Genomic DNA, 11,907 nt, shown 5'->3' with positions numbered 1-11,907 from the left:
GAACAATTTCTCACCCCTCTGTGAGCCAAAAGCATATTTCCTGAGGCAGTGAGAGGAATTCAGTGCAGACTGACACCTTTTCCATCACTGACACAAAGCAGAGTATTCAAAGCACTGTTGTATAACTCTGGGGTTCTAAAATATTCTTCCGGCTAGCCGGACAGGCATTGAAAGTCACACCAAGCTGGGTGATTTTGCAGAATGCCACTTGTTTAAACTTCCTTTCATCACTCTGTCAGAAATAAGAGCAATGCAGAGGAACCTCACAGTCCTGTTCAGAAGAGCAAGCTGTTCTGGGGAAATTTAAAGCTCTTCTGAAGTAAAAACATACCCACTTGGGAGGGGAGCAGTGATCTCATATCCTAGATAATGAGACCATTAAATTAGCTGGTTAGCTGGTCTCTACACATCTTATGTAAGAGTGGCTCAGTCTCTGGGCGAGTTGGGTAAACCACTATAGAATTTAGCAAGTGATCCATCCTTAACCCAGATGGAGGGGTGGGGGTGAGATGTGAATGGGGGTGCCTGATTCCTACAGGGCAGAACGGGGGCGGGGGGGGGCAAATTAGTTGGCACAGCAACCATGCTTTAAAAAAAAAAAAAAAAACAAATTTACACTATGTATCTATTTGGACTTGGGGGTGGAAGTAGGGGAAGGCTGATGAAGATAGGGACAAGGTAAAGAGGCCCTCCCTGACACTGCATGAAGTTGCAAAACTAGTAGGAAAAGTCTAGAGACAGACTCACCTCCGGGGTAGGAAACCCAGCCCTGCCTCTTGCCAGCTGTGTCACTGTGGCCGTGTTACCAGCCTGACTCACTGCACCTGCTAGAAAGCTGTACCTCCTCTTAGCTACTGAGCTCAAACTATGCAAGAAACTCAGAAAAAGAGTTATCCTATAACCCCTGGGGAAAAGCCCATTAGATGGAGAAATCATTTCACTATCAAGCCGCATCTCTTTGTCACGTGATTTTCTAAGTAGCCAAATTCTAGGAATAGGCGTCGTGATGCCATCTTTGCATCCCAGCCAGACCCAGCACGCATGCAGTTCTCACAGCCGTGCCGACACCCTGCTTCAGCCCGCGGGGGCTAAGCCCACCCAGCCCACCGCAGGGCCGGCGCTCCCTCAGCCCAACCCCGCCCGGAGCAGGGGGCGCGGGGCTCGCTCTCCAGCGCACCAGGGAGCCGTTCCCCTTCCGAGGGATCAGGGGGTCGGGCCTGACGACCCGCCGCGCTCCCGGCGGAGAAAGCCCGCGCGCCGCGGCTCTTACATAACGGGGATGATGTAACCGCGGGCGGCTCCCGGGGGGCGGGGCGGGGCCGGGCACCCCGAGCGCGGGGCCGCGAGACTCGGGCGCGGCGCAAGCCCCGCCATGTCGCTCTACCGCAGCGCCGCGTGGCTCGCCAAGGGGCTGCGCGAATACACCAAGTAAGGCGGCCGCGGGCGCGGTGCCGGGGGCCCGGGGGCGCGGCCGGGGGGGGCGGGGCGGGCGGTCACGTGGGCAGCGCGGGCCCGCGGGGCGGGCGGGGACGCGCCGGCCGCTGCTTCGCGCTGTCCCCGCGCGGACCCGGCTCTCCGGGGCGGCCGCGGGCACCAGCCTGGGACTCAGGACCGCCTGGCGTCCGGGGGCTCTACGGACCCGCTGACGTTGGGGCGCACCCGGCCGCCTCGGAGCCTTCTGGGCGTTAATCCCGGCGCCCCTCGAGGTCCTGCCTTTGGTGTCAGTCTGGACCAGTACCTGCAGATGGCCCTCGGATGTTCTGGCCGCCCTCTTTGCTGGGTGTTTTTGCTCACTAATAAAATGTGGCGTGTGGACTGTGACCTCTGGTTCCTGCTGGAACGTTCCAGCGCGGGTTACAGAGCGGGTGTTGCTCTGTGCACCAGTGCGCGCTGGTGAAAGGTGCTTGACCTCCCTGGTCCCCTGCGCACCCTCGCTGTGCCCGAGCTGGCCCTCCTCTCATTGTATTTTTAAAGTGAGGGTTAGGGCAGTTCTGAGGGAGGCGAGATGAAGGTTTCAATCTAGAGGTAACTAGTCACCTGCTGTGGCTCTCCACCGGGTCTAAACATCAGAATCACCTCAGGAGAGTTAAAAATACCAGTTTTCATGCACCCATATGTAGAGATTCTGATTCAATTTGTCTGCACTGCAACCTGGACTGATATTCTACAAAGATTTCCCCAGGTGATTGTCTCTGCCCCCCCAGTCATCTCTCAGACACTTTCTTTCCGCCCTGCAGTAGAGTTTTTATCAGGAAGGCAGCTCAGGCAAATGTCCAGCCTACCAGGCAGAATTCCAAGGCGTGGCAGCTGCTATTGCTCCCTTCTCTTCACCCCACGCCCTTTTGGGGAAAGCAGGCCTCCTTAGGGGCCAGTGCTGCAGAGAGTGGTGGGAAGTGTAGCTATCAGCCCTGGCCCACTGGATTTAGTCATGAACACAATGGCAGCCTCTTTCTTTCAAAGGAGTGTACTCTGGCAGCGGTCATTATTTGCTGGATCTTTCCATGTTACACAGAACACAGCATGACGACCTCGAGTCAGCTCCCAGCCTGGAAAAGGGAGTTTCTAAAAATCTCTCCCCAGATTCTTTTGTGAAGGGGTAAGGGATCGAGCACATGTCAGCTGGTTCCTGCTATTGTGCATTTAGTGAATTGGAGGGTAAGATAGCACCTTGTTTTGTTTCATCGTATGTGAGCCTATAGTTTGGGTTTATGATTTTTTTTTCTTGGCACACCAGGATTTTAATTAAGTTTCCCATTACTGGGTCCCTGTTCTAGGCAGCAGGATCTAGTCACTCTTTTCTAAACTAAGGTTCACTAAGATTTACCAAGGACAATTGAAAAATAGAAACAAACAAACAAAAAATCAGACTTCTAAGCCCTTAGCAAGTAGGTATGGGACCTAAGCAGATTCCACGTTGGGTAAAGGGGTTTGGGGAGGGGCTGACGTCAAAAAGAGGCCTGGGAGCTTGCCTCCTTGAGGGTTTAGAGAACACATAAGTACAGTTGTTGCTCAGCTTGAATCAAAATCACCTGATGGGCATGTGAAACCACAGATTTCACAGGGCTCAGTGTCTGACTCAGAAAATCATTTCTTACAGATTCCTAGGTGATGCTAATGCTGCCAGATTAGAAACCATCCTTTTGAGCACCACTGATGTAGTAGGTGACTTGGACTGGGTATTGAAAGAGAAGAAAACCTCTTTTGGGCTTATCACGACCATCTTGGGACTTTAGGCTAGTCACTTACCTCCCTGCTACTGATAAAGAGGGAAGGGAAATACAGAAGCCTTAAGTTGTTAATAATAACCCAGACTGGACCAGGATGGAATCCTAGTGTTAAAGACAAAGAGCCCAAGGCAAAGGACAGAGGAAGGGTATGACGCATCCTGCAGGCTAGCCTGTCACCGCCCAGTTGTCTGACAGCCAAGTTTGAGGAAGCAGTTTAATTCCAGGAGCCACCTTCAACCAGCCTTAGCCTCGAGTAGGATCAAGCCCAAAGGCTGAGGTTATCTCTAGCTGGGAGTCATAGAGAAAAGCCCCCATGCTCCTAGAAGAGGGGACCTTGGGCCAGTTCCCTACATGTTCTCTGTGCCCTGCTCTTCTGCTGGCTCTGTTAAGGTTTGGAAAGCTCTCGTTCGCTCCTCACCTGTACCTACTGCTGACTGGCTTCCTATTCTTGACTCCTGGGCCCTTGGCTCTCTGAGGAACCATTTGCCTGTGCAAGAAAATCCTTCCATAGTGATGCTGGGAGCCCACTTATGGGGGAAAATAGCTTCATCTTTGATTATAGTTTGAAGTGCTTACAGTGTTCCTAGTCATTTGAAGATCTGGGAACTAAATGAGCTCAGTTTTCTTTTTTTTTTTAAGATTTATTTTATTTATATAAGGACCTGGGTACAGGCCAGATGCGCAGGAGGGTGAGAGGATTCACCAGAGACAGAGCTGGGAACAGAACAGGCAGACTGACGAAATACACTGCTGAGGGGAGCAGCGGGCGACACAGGAGAGGTCTGCTCGCCATGTGGGTTGCTCCGAGGCCGGCAGGGATCGAACCAGCACTGCAGAGGCTGTGGACAGCTTCACAGTGCTGCGCTCAACCCCGTGCGCCACCAGGGAGGCCCAAGGAGCTCAGTTTTAAAAATATGGAATTCTGAGAGTGGTGCTAAATGCCTGACGTACACTAGCTCATTTAGGCTGCCCCAGCGTTAGCTCTTATTATCCCCTTTCTGTAGATGAGGAGCTCAGGAAACTTAAGCCAATACATGTGGTGGCACAGCTATTAAGTGGCAGAGCTGCAGTTTAAACCTAGGGTTTTCCATCCAAAGCCCTTGTTATTGATATTATTTTTAGTTTCAAGTCAGCCTTTCAGGAAGGCTTAGGAATAGTCACTGAGTCTTCTTGCCCCACTAACTGAGCCTCTAGCAGCAGAAGCAATGGAAAAGGCTTTCTCTGAGCTGCCCTGGACTGTCTTGGTGAGTTACAGATGTGGGAACAGAAACATTCTTGGTTTCTCAACTGTGAGATGGCTGCTCCTGTGGCACCGACTTCCAAACCAAACCCATAAACATTCTTTGGCCTCTTCCCTAGGGTCCAGGGCGTGTAATTGGCAGTTGTGCTGTACCAGGGTGTGGGGCAGGAGACCAGCCGTTGGCAGCCAGTGTGTAAACACAGCATGTGGGAAGGCGCTGGGATTCTTGTAGAATTTTCATAGGAGAGTCATTTTATGTCTCAGGGGAGAAACCACTCAGCTCTTTTTGAGAGATGCAAGTTCTGAGACCCCAGCCTACTGGTGTATGAGGGGAGGTCTGCCCTCAGGGTGTCCTCCTGAGAATCCCCCTCCGTTCTACCTCCACTGCTCTCAGTTAATTTCAAAACCAGGAAATATTAGAAAAATAAAGATAGAAGAGGTATCTCAAAAGGTAGAGAAGAAACAGTTAAGGAACTCAGGGTTGCTTTGATCTAAAATGATGCCTTTGTGCAAATGAATAAAAGCACTTCCTTAACAGGTTTTGCTGCCAGCTGCCAGAAGGTTGTCCTACCGTGGTCCGAATGAATGGCGCCCCCTCAAGTTATACAGTATACACCCTGCACTCCTCAAGGAGCCTTTTCTTCTTCCTCCACTATTCCCTATTTGCAAATCTCCCCCACTAACCAGGGCCCTCTAGCTAGGTAGGAGACCTTGCCTGTTGTGCAATAGCATGATATTAATGGTCTCCCAAGTTCCCTTCTCTCACTGTGCTCCCACCTCCTATTGCCGCCCCCCCCCCCACCATGGGGGAAATGTAAAACCTTCTAGTCAAGGATTTAAGGTGGGGGGAAGGAGGGGAACGCTTCCTGGTATCAAAGGCAGGCAGAGGAAGATAGTTTGGATGTTAAATTATTGGTATCTTCACATATTTTCAAAACCCCAGGAAGCTAATGGTACAGGAAATGTAGGCTCTGAGGAGGTATTGTTTGTGAGACCAGGGAAGGAAGCTTGGAGGCCAAAGAAGGAAGGACTGTGTGATGTGCTGGCAGAGACAGTAATGTCCATCAGATTTAGGCTTTCGCCCTGCCGTGGCTGGTGTTCCCCGCGCCTTACTGCCACTCCTTCTGTGGCTCTGCTGCTTCCAGGAGTGGCTATGAATCTGCAGCTAAGGACTTTGACCCTGACGACTTGGAAGTCCAAGTTCCTGGAAGAGCCTTCTTGGTCACCGGAGGCAACAGTGGCATTGGAAGAGCAACTGCAACTGAAATAGCCAAGCGAGGTGAGCAGCCTGCTAACCTGTGTGTCCCCTGTACCCCAAGGCTAGCGTACAGCAGGTCTGCCTTGGGGAGAGTGCCCTGTGTCACTGCAGATCAGCAGGGCCCAGCCAGCGTGGCCAGAAGGCCTGGACAGTGGTCCCTGGTGATCAGCACAGCTGCCAGCTCTGAGCTGTGCGTTACTTCATCTAGAGGTGGCCAGAGCGAATGGCTAAAGGAGCCTTTCCATAGCACTTAATGAATTTGCAGGCGAGCCCAGGATCTGTCCACACATAACATTGCTTTATGATTAAGAGCAGTGAGGGGCTCCAGCCCACTCTGGGCATCGGGGTTCTTTTGTTGTTTTTTTTAATCCCGAGCTCTTGTTATTGATAGAACATGACTGCCTGGTCTAGGTCCAGCTCAGCCTTCTCAATTAGAATGAAGGGTGAGGGGAGAGAGGCAGAGACTGGAGTCTACTGCACTTTAACTGTGGGCCCGAGTGAAGAACCAGTGCACCCAGAATAACGAGAAGGGAGTGCATTGAACATCCTCCATCCTCCTGGTTGCCTGGTGTCCGGCCTGCAGGTTAGAGTGGCTGGGGTGGCCTCCTATTTCTCTTCCCTAACCTTGATTCTGTGAAGAGTCTCTCTGGGTGCCCTGTAAATTATTCAGTCAGCTAAAGTCTTCCTTCTGGTAAATGCCAAAATTTCCTGCATGAACTCACCTGCCCTGGGTCAGTGAATGGCACCACGGTGACTAGAAATGTCTGTCTTGTCTCTCCAGAGCCTCTTCTCTGGCAAAATTGATGTTCCAGCAGAAGGTGGGGAAATAGGTTGGGAATTTATCACTCTTAAGATGCTCAAGATATTTATTTTTCTCTAAAATCAAGTTAGGCATTTGCTAGGGGAATATGATACCATTTGGAGCTGTATTTAATTATCTGCCGAGTCATGGCAGGATTAACTGCATCTTAGCTACTATGGGAGTTACTCTGAAGTGTCGTGGGAGGAGGACAAAGCAGAGGAGCTGGTTACATGGTTAGCCTGTAGCCTCCCATGAAACAGACCCCATTTAATAATGCAGGCTATTTTAAGTGAAGAAAGCAGGCTTTGTAGTGATTATTTGTTAACTGCTGCCGCCGAGTATTCGCCTTTAAATAAAGCTTGATTGATGATGGCATGGCCTTTGCTGGGATAGCCTGAGTGCCATTTGTGGATTCAACCATTCAATAAATATTAATTGAGTCCCTGCTACATGTTAGGTCAGTGGTTCTCAGCTTGGGTTAAACCTTAGACTCACCTGGGGAGCTCTGAGAGCATATCCCAGCGTGGGCCCATCACCTGCAGCTTATCATCTCCTCAGGTGAGTCTAAAGTGAAGCTAGGTTCAGACCTCCGTGTCAGGTACTATGCGACTTGACAGGTGTGACCGAGGCAGGCACTTTTTATCCTGCATATGTTCATACCTATGGGGGAAAAAAGAGGATATTATCCCAAATATACTGCCAATTACTCAGAGAAGCAAGGAGAGCAGCTTTAGGTTTACCCTCTATTACACCTGCTACTCTCATTGCAGGGGGTAATCAGCTAGATTTTCCAGAATAGTCTCAATGCTAGGTCTCCTTTCTGTGGGCTTCAGTCTTCATTTGGAAAAGCTCCTCTCGGCTGCTATCACTATAACTCACGAAGGTTTCCTTGAATTCCACCAGGTGGCACAGTTCACCTGGTTTGTCGAGATCAAAGTCGAGCTGAAGGTGCCAAAGGTGAGATCATCAGGGAGAGCGGTAACCAGGTGAGCTGCTCTTCACTGGCCTGCAGGGGTTTCTCGCCTCCGGTGGTCAGCTGCAAAGGGGTCCATGCTTCCTGAGCTGGCAATGGCCGGTGCCTGTGTTTTTGCTCTGGAGGCAGCCTCAGGCAGCAGAGACCTGGAGCTGTGTTTTGCAATAGCAGAGTTGACCCAAATTAGCTTGGGCACTGACAGTTGACCTGGGTACCCTGAGGCAGCAAGTAGGGGCCATTCCCTGCTGTGGAGACATTATACTGGACAATGGCACTGCTGGGGCTTCTACCCCAGAAGACCGGGGTCAGCAAGACACATTAAGGGTAACTCAGCCAAGCTGTAAACTGACCCAGTGGTTTTCTAATAGAGTGACAACAAACAACATCTTGGCCGTAATAAGTGTCATTTTCTAGCAACAACTTGCAGATCTGGCTCAAATTTTGTGAGAAAGTCAGAAGCAGGACTGGCTGCATAATTTGTGGGGCCCAGTGGGAAATAAAAATATAGGGTCCTTGTGTAAAATTTGAGACCTTGAGACAGTGAAGGCAGAGCATTCATTGAATGAAGCATGGGGCCCTCTGAGTGTGAAGCCTGGGCACTTGCATAGGTTATACATGCACGAAACTGGTTCTGGACATAAAATCCATAAAGTGGAGAGGAGTCCTAGCGATGGCTGTCCGTTTCACTGCAGAATGTCCTCCTTCTGTTCCTGAAGTTTCTCCTTGTCTCCCATGGAGCTTTTTCTCCAGCAGCCCCCTTCTTGCTGCTGCCCCATAGTGTCCACAACTGAGGGACTGGCAGGGAGAGGTGAACAGGACTCCACTCCCTTAGGCTTGGACTATGGACAAAGGAAGAAAGTGCTGCAATCTAAAATGAAATATTCTGCATCTTCTCATGAATGTTATCATTGTTTAAAAAATGGCATTTCAAAGCAAGTGGTTGTTCCTTTCCCTGCTCACCTAGGCCTCCATAGCTTCCCGCTATCAGATGCCTTACAGAAGCTCTGGGCTGATGAGCGTGAGGGTTTCTAAATCTTCCCCTAATGTCTGCAAGTGACGCTGTGCTGGGGGCTGCATTTGTTGATATTGAAAGCTGGCTGTCTGCCTGCTGATAACTTTCAGTTGTGCTGCTACAGAACACACAAGGAATACTAATCTCAGGCCATGGGCAGAAGAAGGTTGTTCTGGATACCAGCCTGCTGTGGTGTGGGCCACATTTTTCACAAAGTGGATTTATGTGGATAAAATTGACAATGTGGTTTTGTTTATAATATGGCCCTTTTTTTAAAAAGATTTATTTTATTTATACAAGAGCTGGGGTACAGGTCAGAGTCGTGGGACGGTGAGAGGATTCACCAGAGACAGAGCAGGGAGCAGTACAGGCAGACAGACCAAAAGCACTGCTGAGAGGAGCAGCGGGCGAGACAGGAGAGGTCTGCCGTGCCATGTGGGTATCTCCCTGGCAGGCCAGGAATTGAACTGGCACTGCAGAGGCTGCGGACAGCTTCACAGCGCTGCTCTCAACCAGCTGCGTCACTGGGGAGGCCCAATACTCGACGCATTCTTATATCCCCCTCTACCATCTTTGGAAAGGATATTGTGATGAGAGAAGAAGGCAAGTGTTTCCTGGAGTGGGGTGAGAGACCCCTTTGGCCACTGCCTACCCACCCAAGGATACACAAAAAGGATCCTAACACACGGAGCAGGTTGAGCATAGTGCTCAGCTCTCTTCAGAGACCTGCTCCCCTCAGCAGTGCTTTCAATCTGTCTGCCTGTTCTGCTCCCCACTCTGTCTCTGGTGAGTCCTCTCACCCTCCCGCACCTCTGGCCTGTACCCCAGCTATTGTATAAATAAAAAATAAATCTTAAAAAACAATCAAACACAGAAACCCCGCCTCTTTGGTGATTATAGTGGCCTCTAGCTCGGAGAACTGGGAGGGCCCAGGGATGAGAGGGCCTGTCCACTGATCCTTGTGGGTATGGTGTCCCTGACTCAGTGTAACCTCCAACCTCTGCCAGGGTCCCACTGTGCCTCCCTGTTTGTGAGGAGTCTCCATTCTGCAGCTTCATCTGGTCCACCCTAGACAGTGTGAGGTATGGGAAGGAGCTTTGCTCTGATTTGAATCCTGGTTCTGCACTCATTGGGCTCAGTGCCCTAGTTACCTTGAGTCCCAGGTTTCCTAACTTCTCTGAACCTCAGTTTCCTCGTCTGAAAAATGGGCTATATACTTGCTCCCTTTTGGGTATATATTTGGCTATGAATCATATATAGGAAGTGTGCTAGGAGCTGGAAAGGGAGATAGTAGAGACAGGGATAACCTCTTACTATCTTGTGAAGGATTCCAGTGATCGACAAGTTCTTTTGGTGAAGCCTGTGCCAGCCCCCTGAATGTCTGCTCAGCTCCGTATCACTGTGAGGGCAGGTGGGAGAGGAGACCCCACAGTATGTGCTTCTTTGCCCACATCAGTCTGTTGGGTTTAGTCAATGGGAGATGTCAGAGGAAGAGGGTGGGTAGGAAGCAGTGGAAAATAGGATATTTGGCTTCCCTGGTGACAGCTAAATCTCTTCTGTGATTCTTCCTTCTGGAGGGACCCTGACTCCTGGCCTGGGTCACACCATCTCCTCCAGCCAGAGCTGGTAGGCGCTTCCCACTATAGCTGATCTCTTGATTACATCACCAGTCCCAATTGTGTTCTCATCTTCCCATAGGAAACCAGCCCCTGAATTCAATTCCTTTTGTTGAAAGAGGTTGCTGCTAGGCCCTTACATAGCATATGTGCTACAGCAGGGGAAGTTCAGGGTGCCATAGCACTCAATCCCGTTTGAGTCTTGTTCTGTTTCAGTAAACAAATTTGTATCCGAGGATCTAAAGAGCTAGTGCAATGGGGCCCAGTGGCTTCTAGGGCCAGCCCTGTAGTCACGTGTCAGTCATAAGTCATCACATGTAGGTCTTATATAGTAAGATGTAGTCTTATGTAGAACACATGTTGCTTTGCATAGATCAGCAGATCAGGCTTTACACATACGTACCTGCTCTAGTTCCTTCTCCTGCTCACAGCAGACTGCTGGCCTCTCCTGTGTGTCTCTGGTTTCCTATTTTCCCTAGAAGGAGACAGATGACTTCCTTCATATTCTCATGATGCCTCATTTCACCAGTCTCCATGCTTGATTTGTCTGGTACAGAGAGTCTATCTTCCCTGCTGCTACTTCCTGTTAATTTTGAGACACTGCAGTTACTTTCAGAAAACCCAGAGTTTGTGAAATATTCCACATAAATATGATTTTGCTTCACTTGAAATTTGCTTTTTGAATCATGATTTTGTATGAGGTTAGGCAGCCCTGTTGAGTGAGAGGGAGTCTTAGGGCAGTTGCAGAAAAGCCCTTAGAAAGAAACAATAAAGGGGCTTCCCTGGTGGCACAAGGGGTTAAGACACAACCTATGAGCTATCTGCAGCCACTGCAGCACGAGTTTGATCCCCCCGCCATGGAGCTACCTACCCACATGGCACGGCAGACCTCTCCTGTCTCGCCCGCTGCTCCCCTCACCAGTGTATTTCAGTCAGTCTGCCTGTTCTTTTCTCCACTCTGTCTCTGGTGAATCCTCTCACCCCCCACACCTTTGGCCTGTACCCCAGTTCTTGTATGTAGGAATAAATAAGTCTTTTTTTTTTTTAAAGAAAGAAACGATAAAGGATTTTCTAGACTCAGTTTGCAGGCATTGCTCGTGGCCAATCCAGATATAACCTTTGTATCCACTCTGGCTGGACCATGGCCTTTGCAGACTTTCAAAGAGTATAGGAATATGCAGACAATGCTTTTCCTATCCTCTGAAGGTAAAGGATAGAATTTTTAATTGTGCCAGATTTAAGCTGAATATGGTATTCAAAGTGAGTATGGTATTCAAAGTGAGTCATAAAAATGTGGGGTTGCTTCTTTTTGCTCATTCTCTGAACCTTTGTGTCAGCGTTAGAAAACAATGCTGTAAGATTAATAGAAAGAAATTCTGAATATATCCGCAGATTCTGTGACTCAGTTAATGAAGAAATTGAGGTAGGGCACTGCGCTCTCTGCTTTATTATAGGAATTGTGGATGTTGCTCAGAATCTCATCTGTAGGTTAAGTTCTTGAGTGTCTGAAGCAGCAGGAATCTCAGGCTTGGGTTGGTGATCTATCACATTCACCTCCTGGAGGTCAGGGGTGAACCCCTGCATTCACTGGATACTGAGAAAATGAGTTTAATTCATGTGCTAGGTACAGAGGAAAAGAAGGACAAAGCAACCAATGTACAGTAATCATCTGTATGTGTGTCTGTGTCAGCTACCATAAGGAAGGGGGGGGGGGCATCCAACATGGAATTATAAAGCTAATGGGGGAGGAAGCTGTGTCCAGAGAGAGACATAACCCAA

General features: G+C 49.7%; 1 protein-coding gene across 1 annotated transcript in view; it reads left to right on the top strand.

Moving 5' to 3' along the window:
- Nucleotides 1-1,372: 1,372 nt before the first annotated feature.
- The window catches only part of DHRS12 (dehydrogenase/reductase 12), a gene marked incomplete at both ends in the record, with an annotated part of 36,982 nt that continues 26,447 nt past the window's right edge, over nucleotides 1,373-11,907 (top strand). Inside the window, 3 exons of the mRNA XM_084235689.1 lie at nucleotides 1,373-1,428; nucleotides 5,613-5,746; nucleotides 7,431-7,513. Of these exons, the coding sequence (XP_084091815.1) occupies nucleotides 1,373-1,428; nucleotides 5,613-5,746; nucleotides 7,431-7,513 (273 nt within the window). The remainder of the gene's footprint in view (nucleotides 1,429-5,612; nucleotides 5,747-7,430; nucleotides 7,514-11,907) is intronic.

The sequence above is a fragment of the Talpa europaea genome (genome assembly GCF_964194135.1).
Source record: "Talpa europaea genome assembly, chromosome: 6".
NCBI lineage: Eukaryota > Metazoa > Chordata > Mammalia > Eulipotyphla > Talpidae > Talpa > Talpa europaea.
This window is presented reverse-complemented; position numbering and strand designations above follow the sequence as displayed.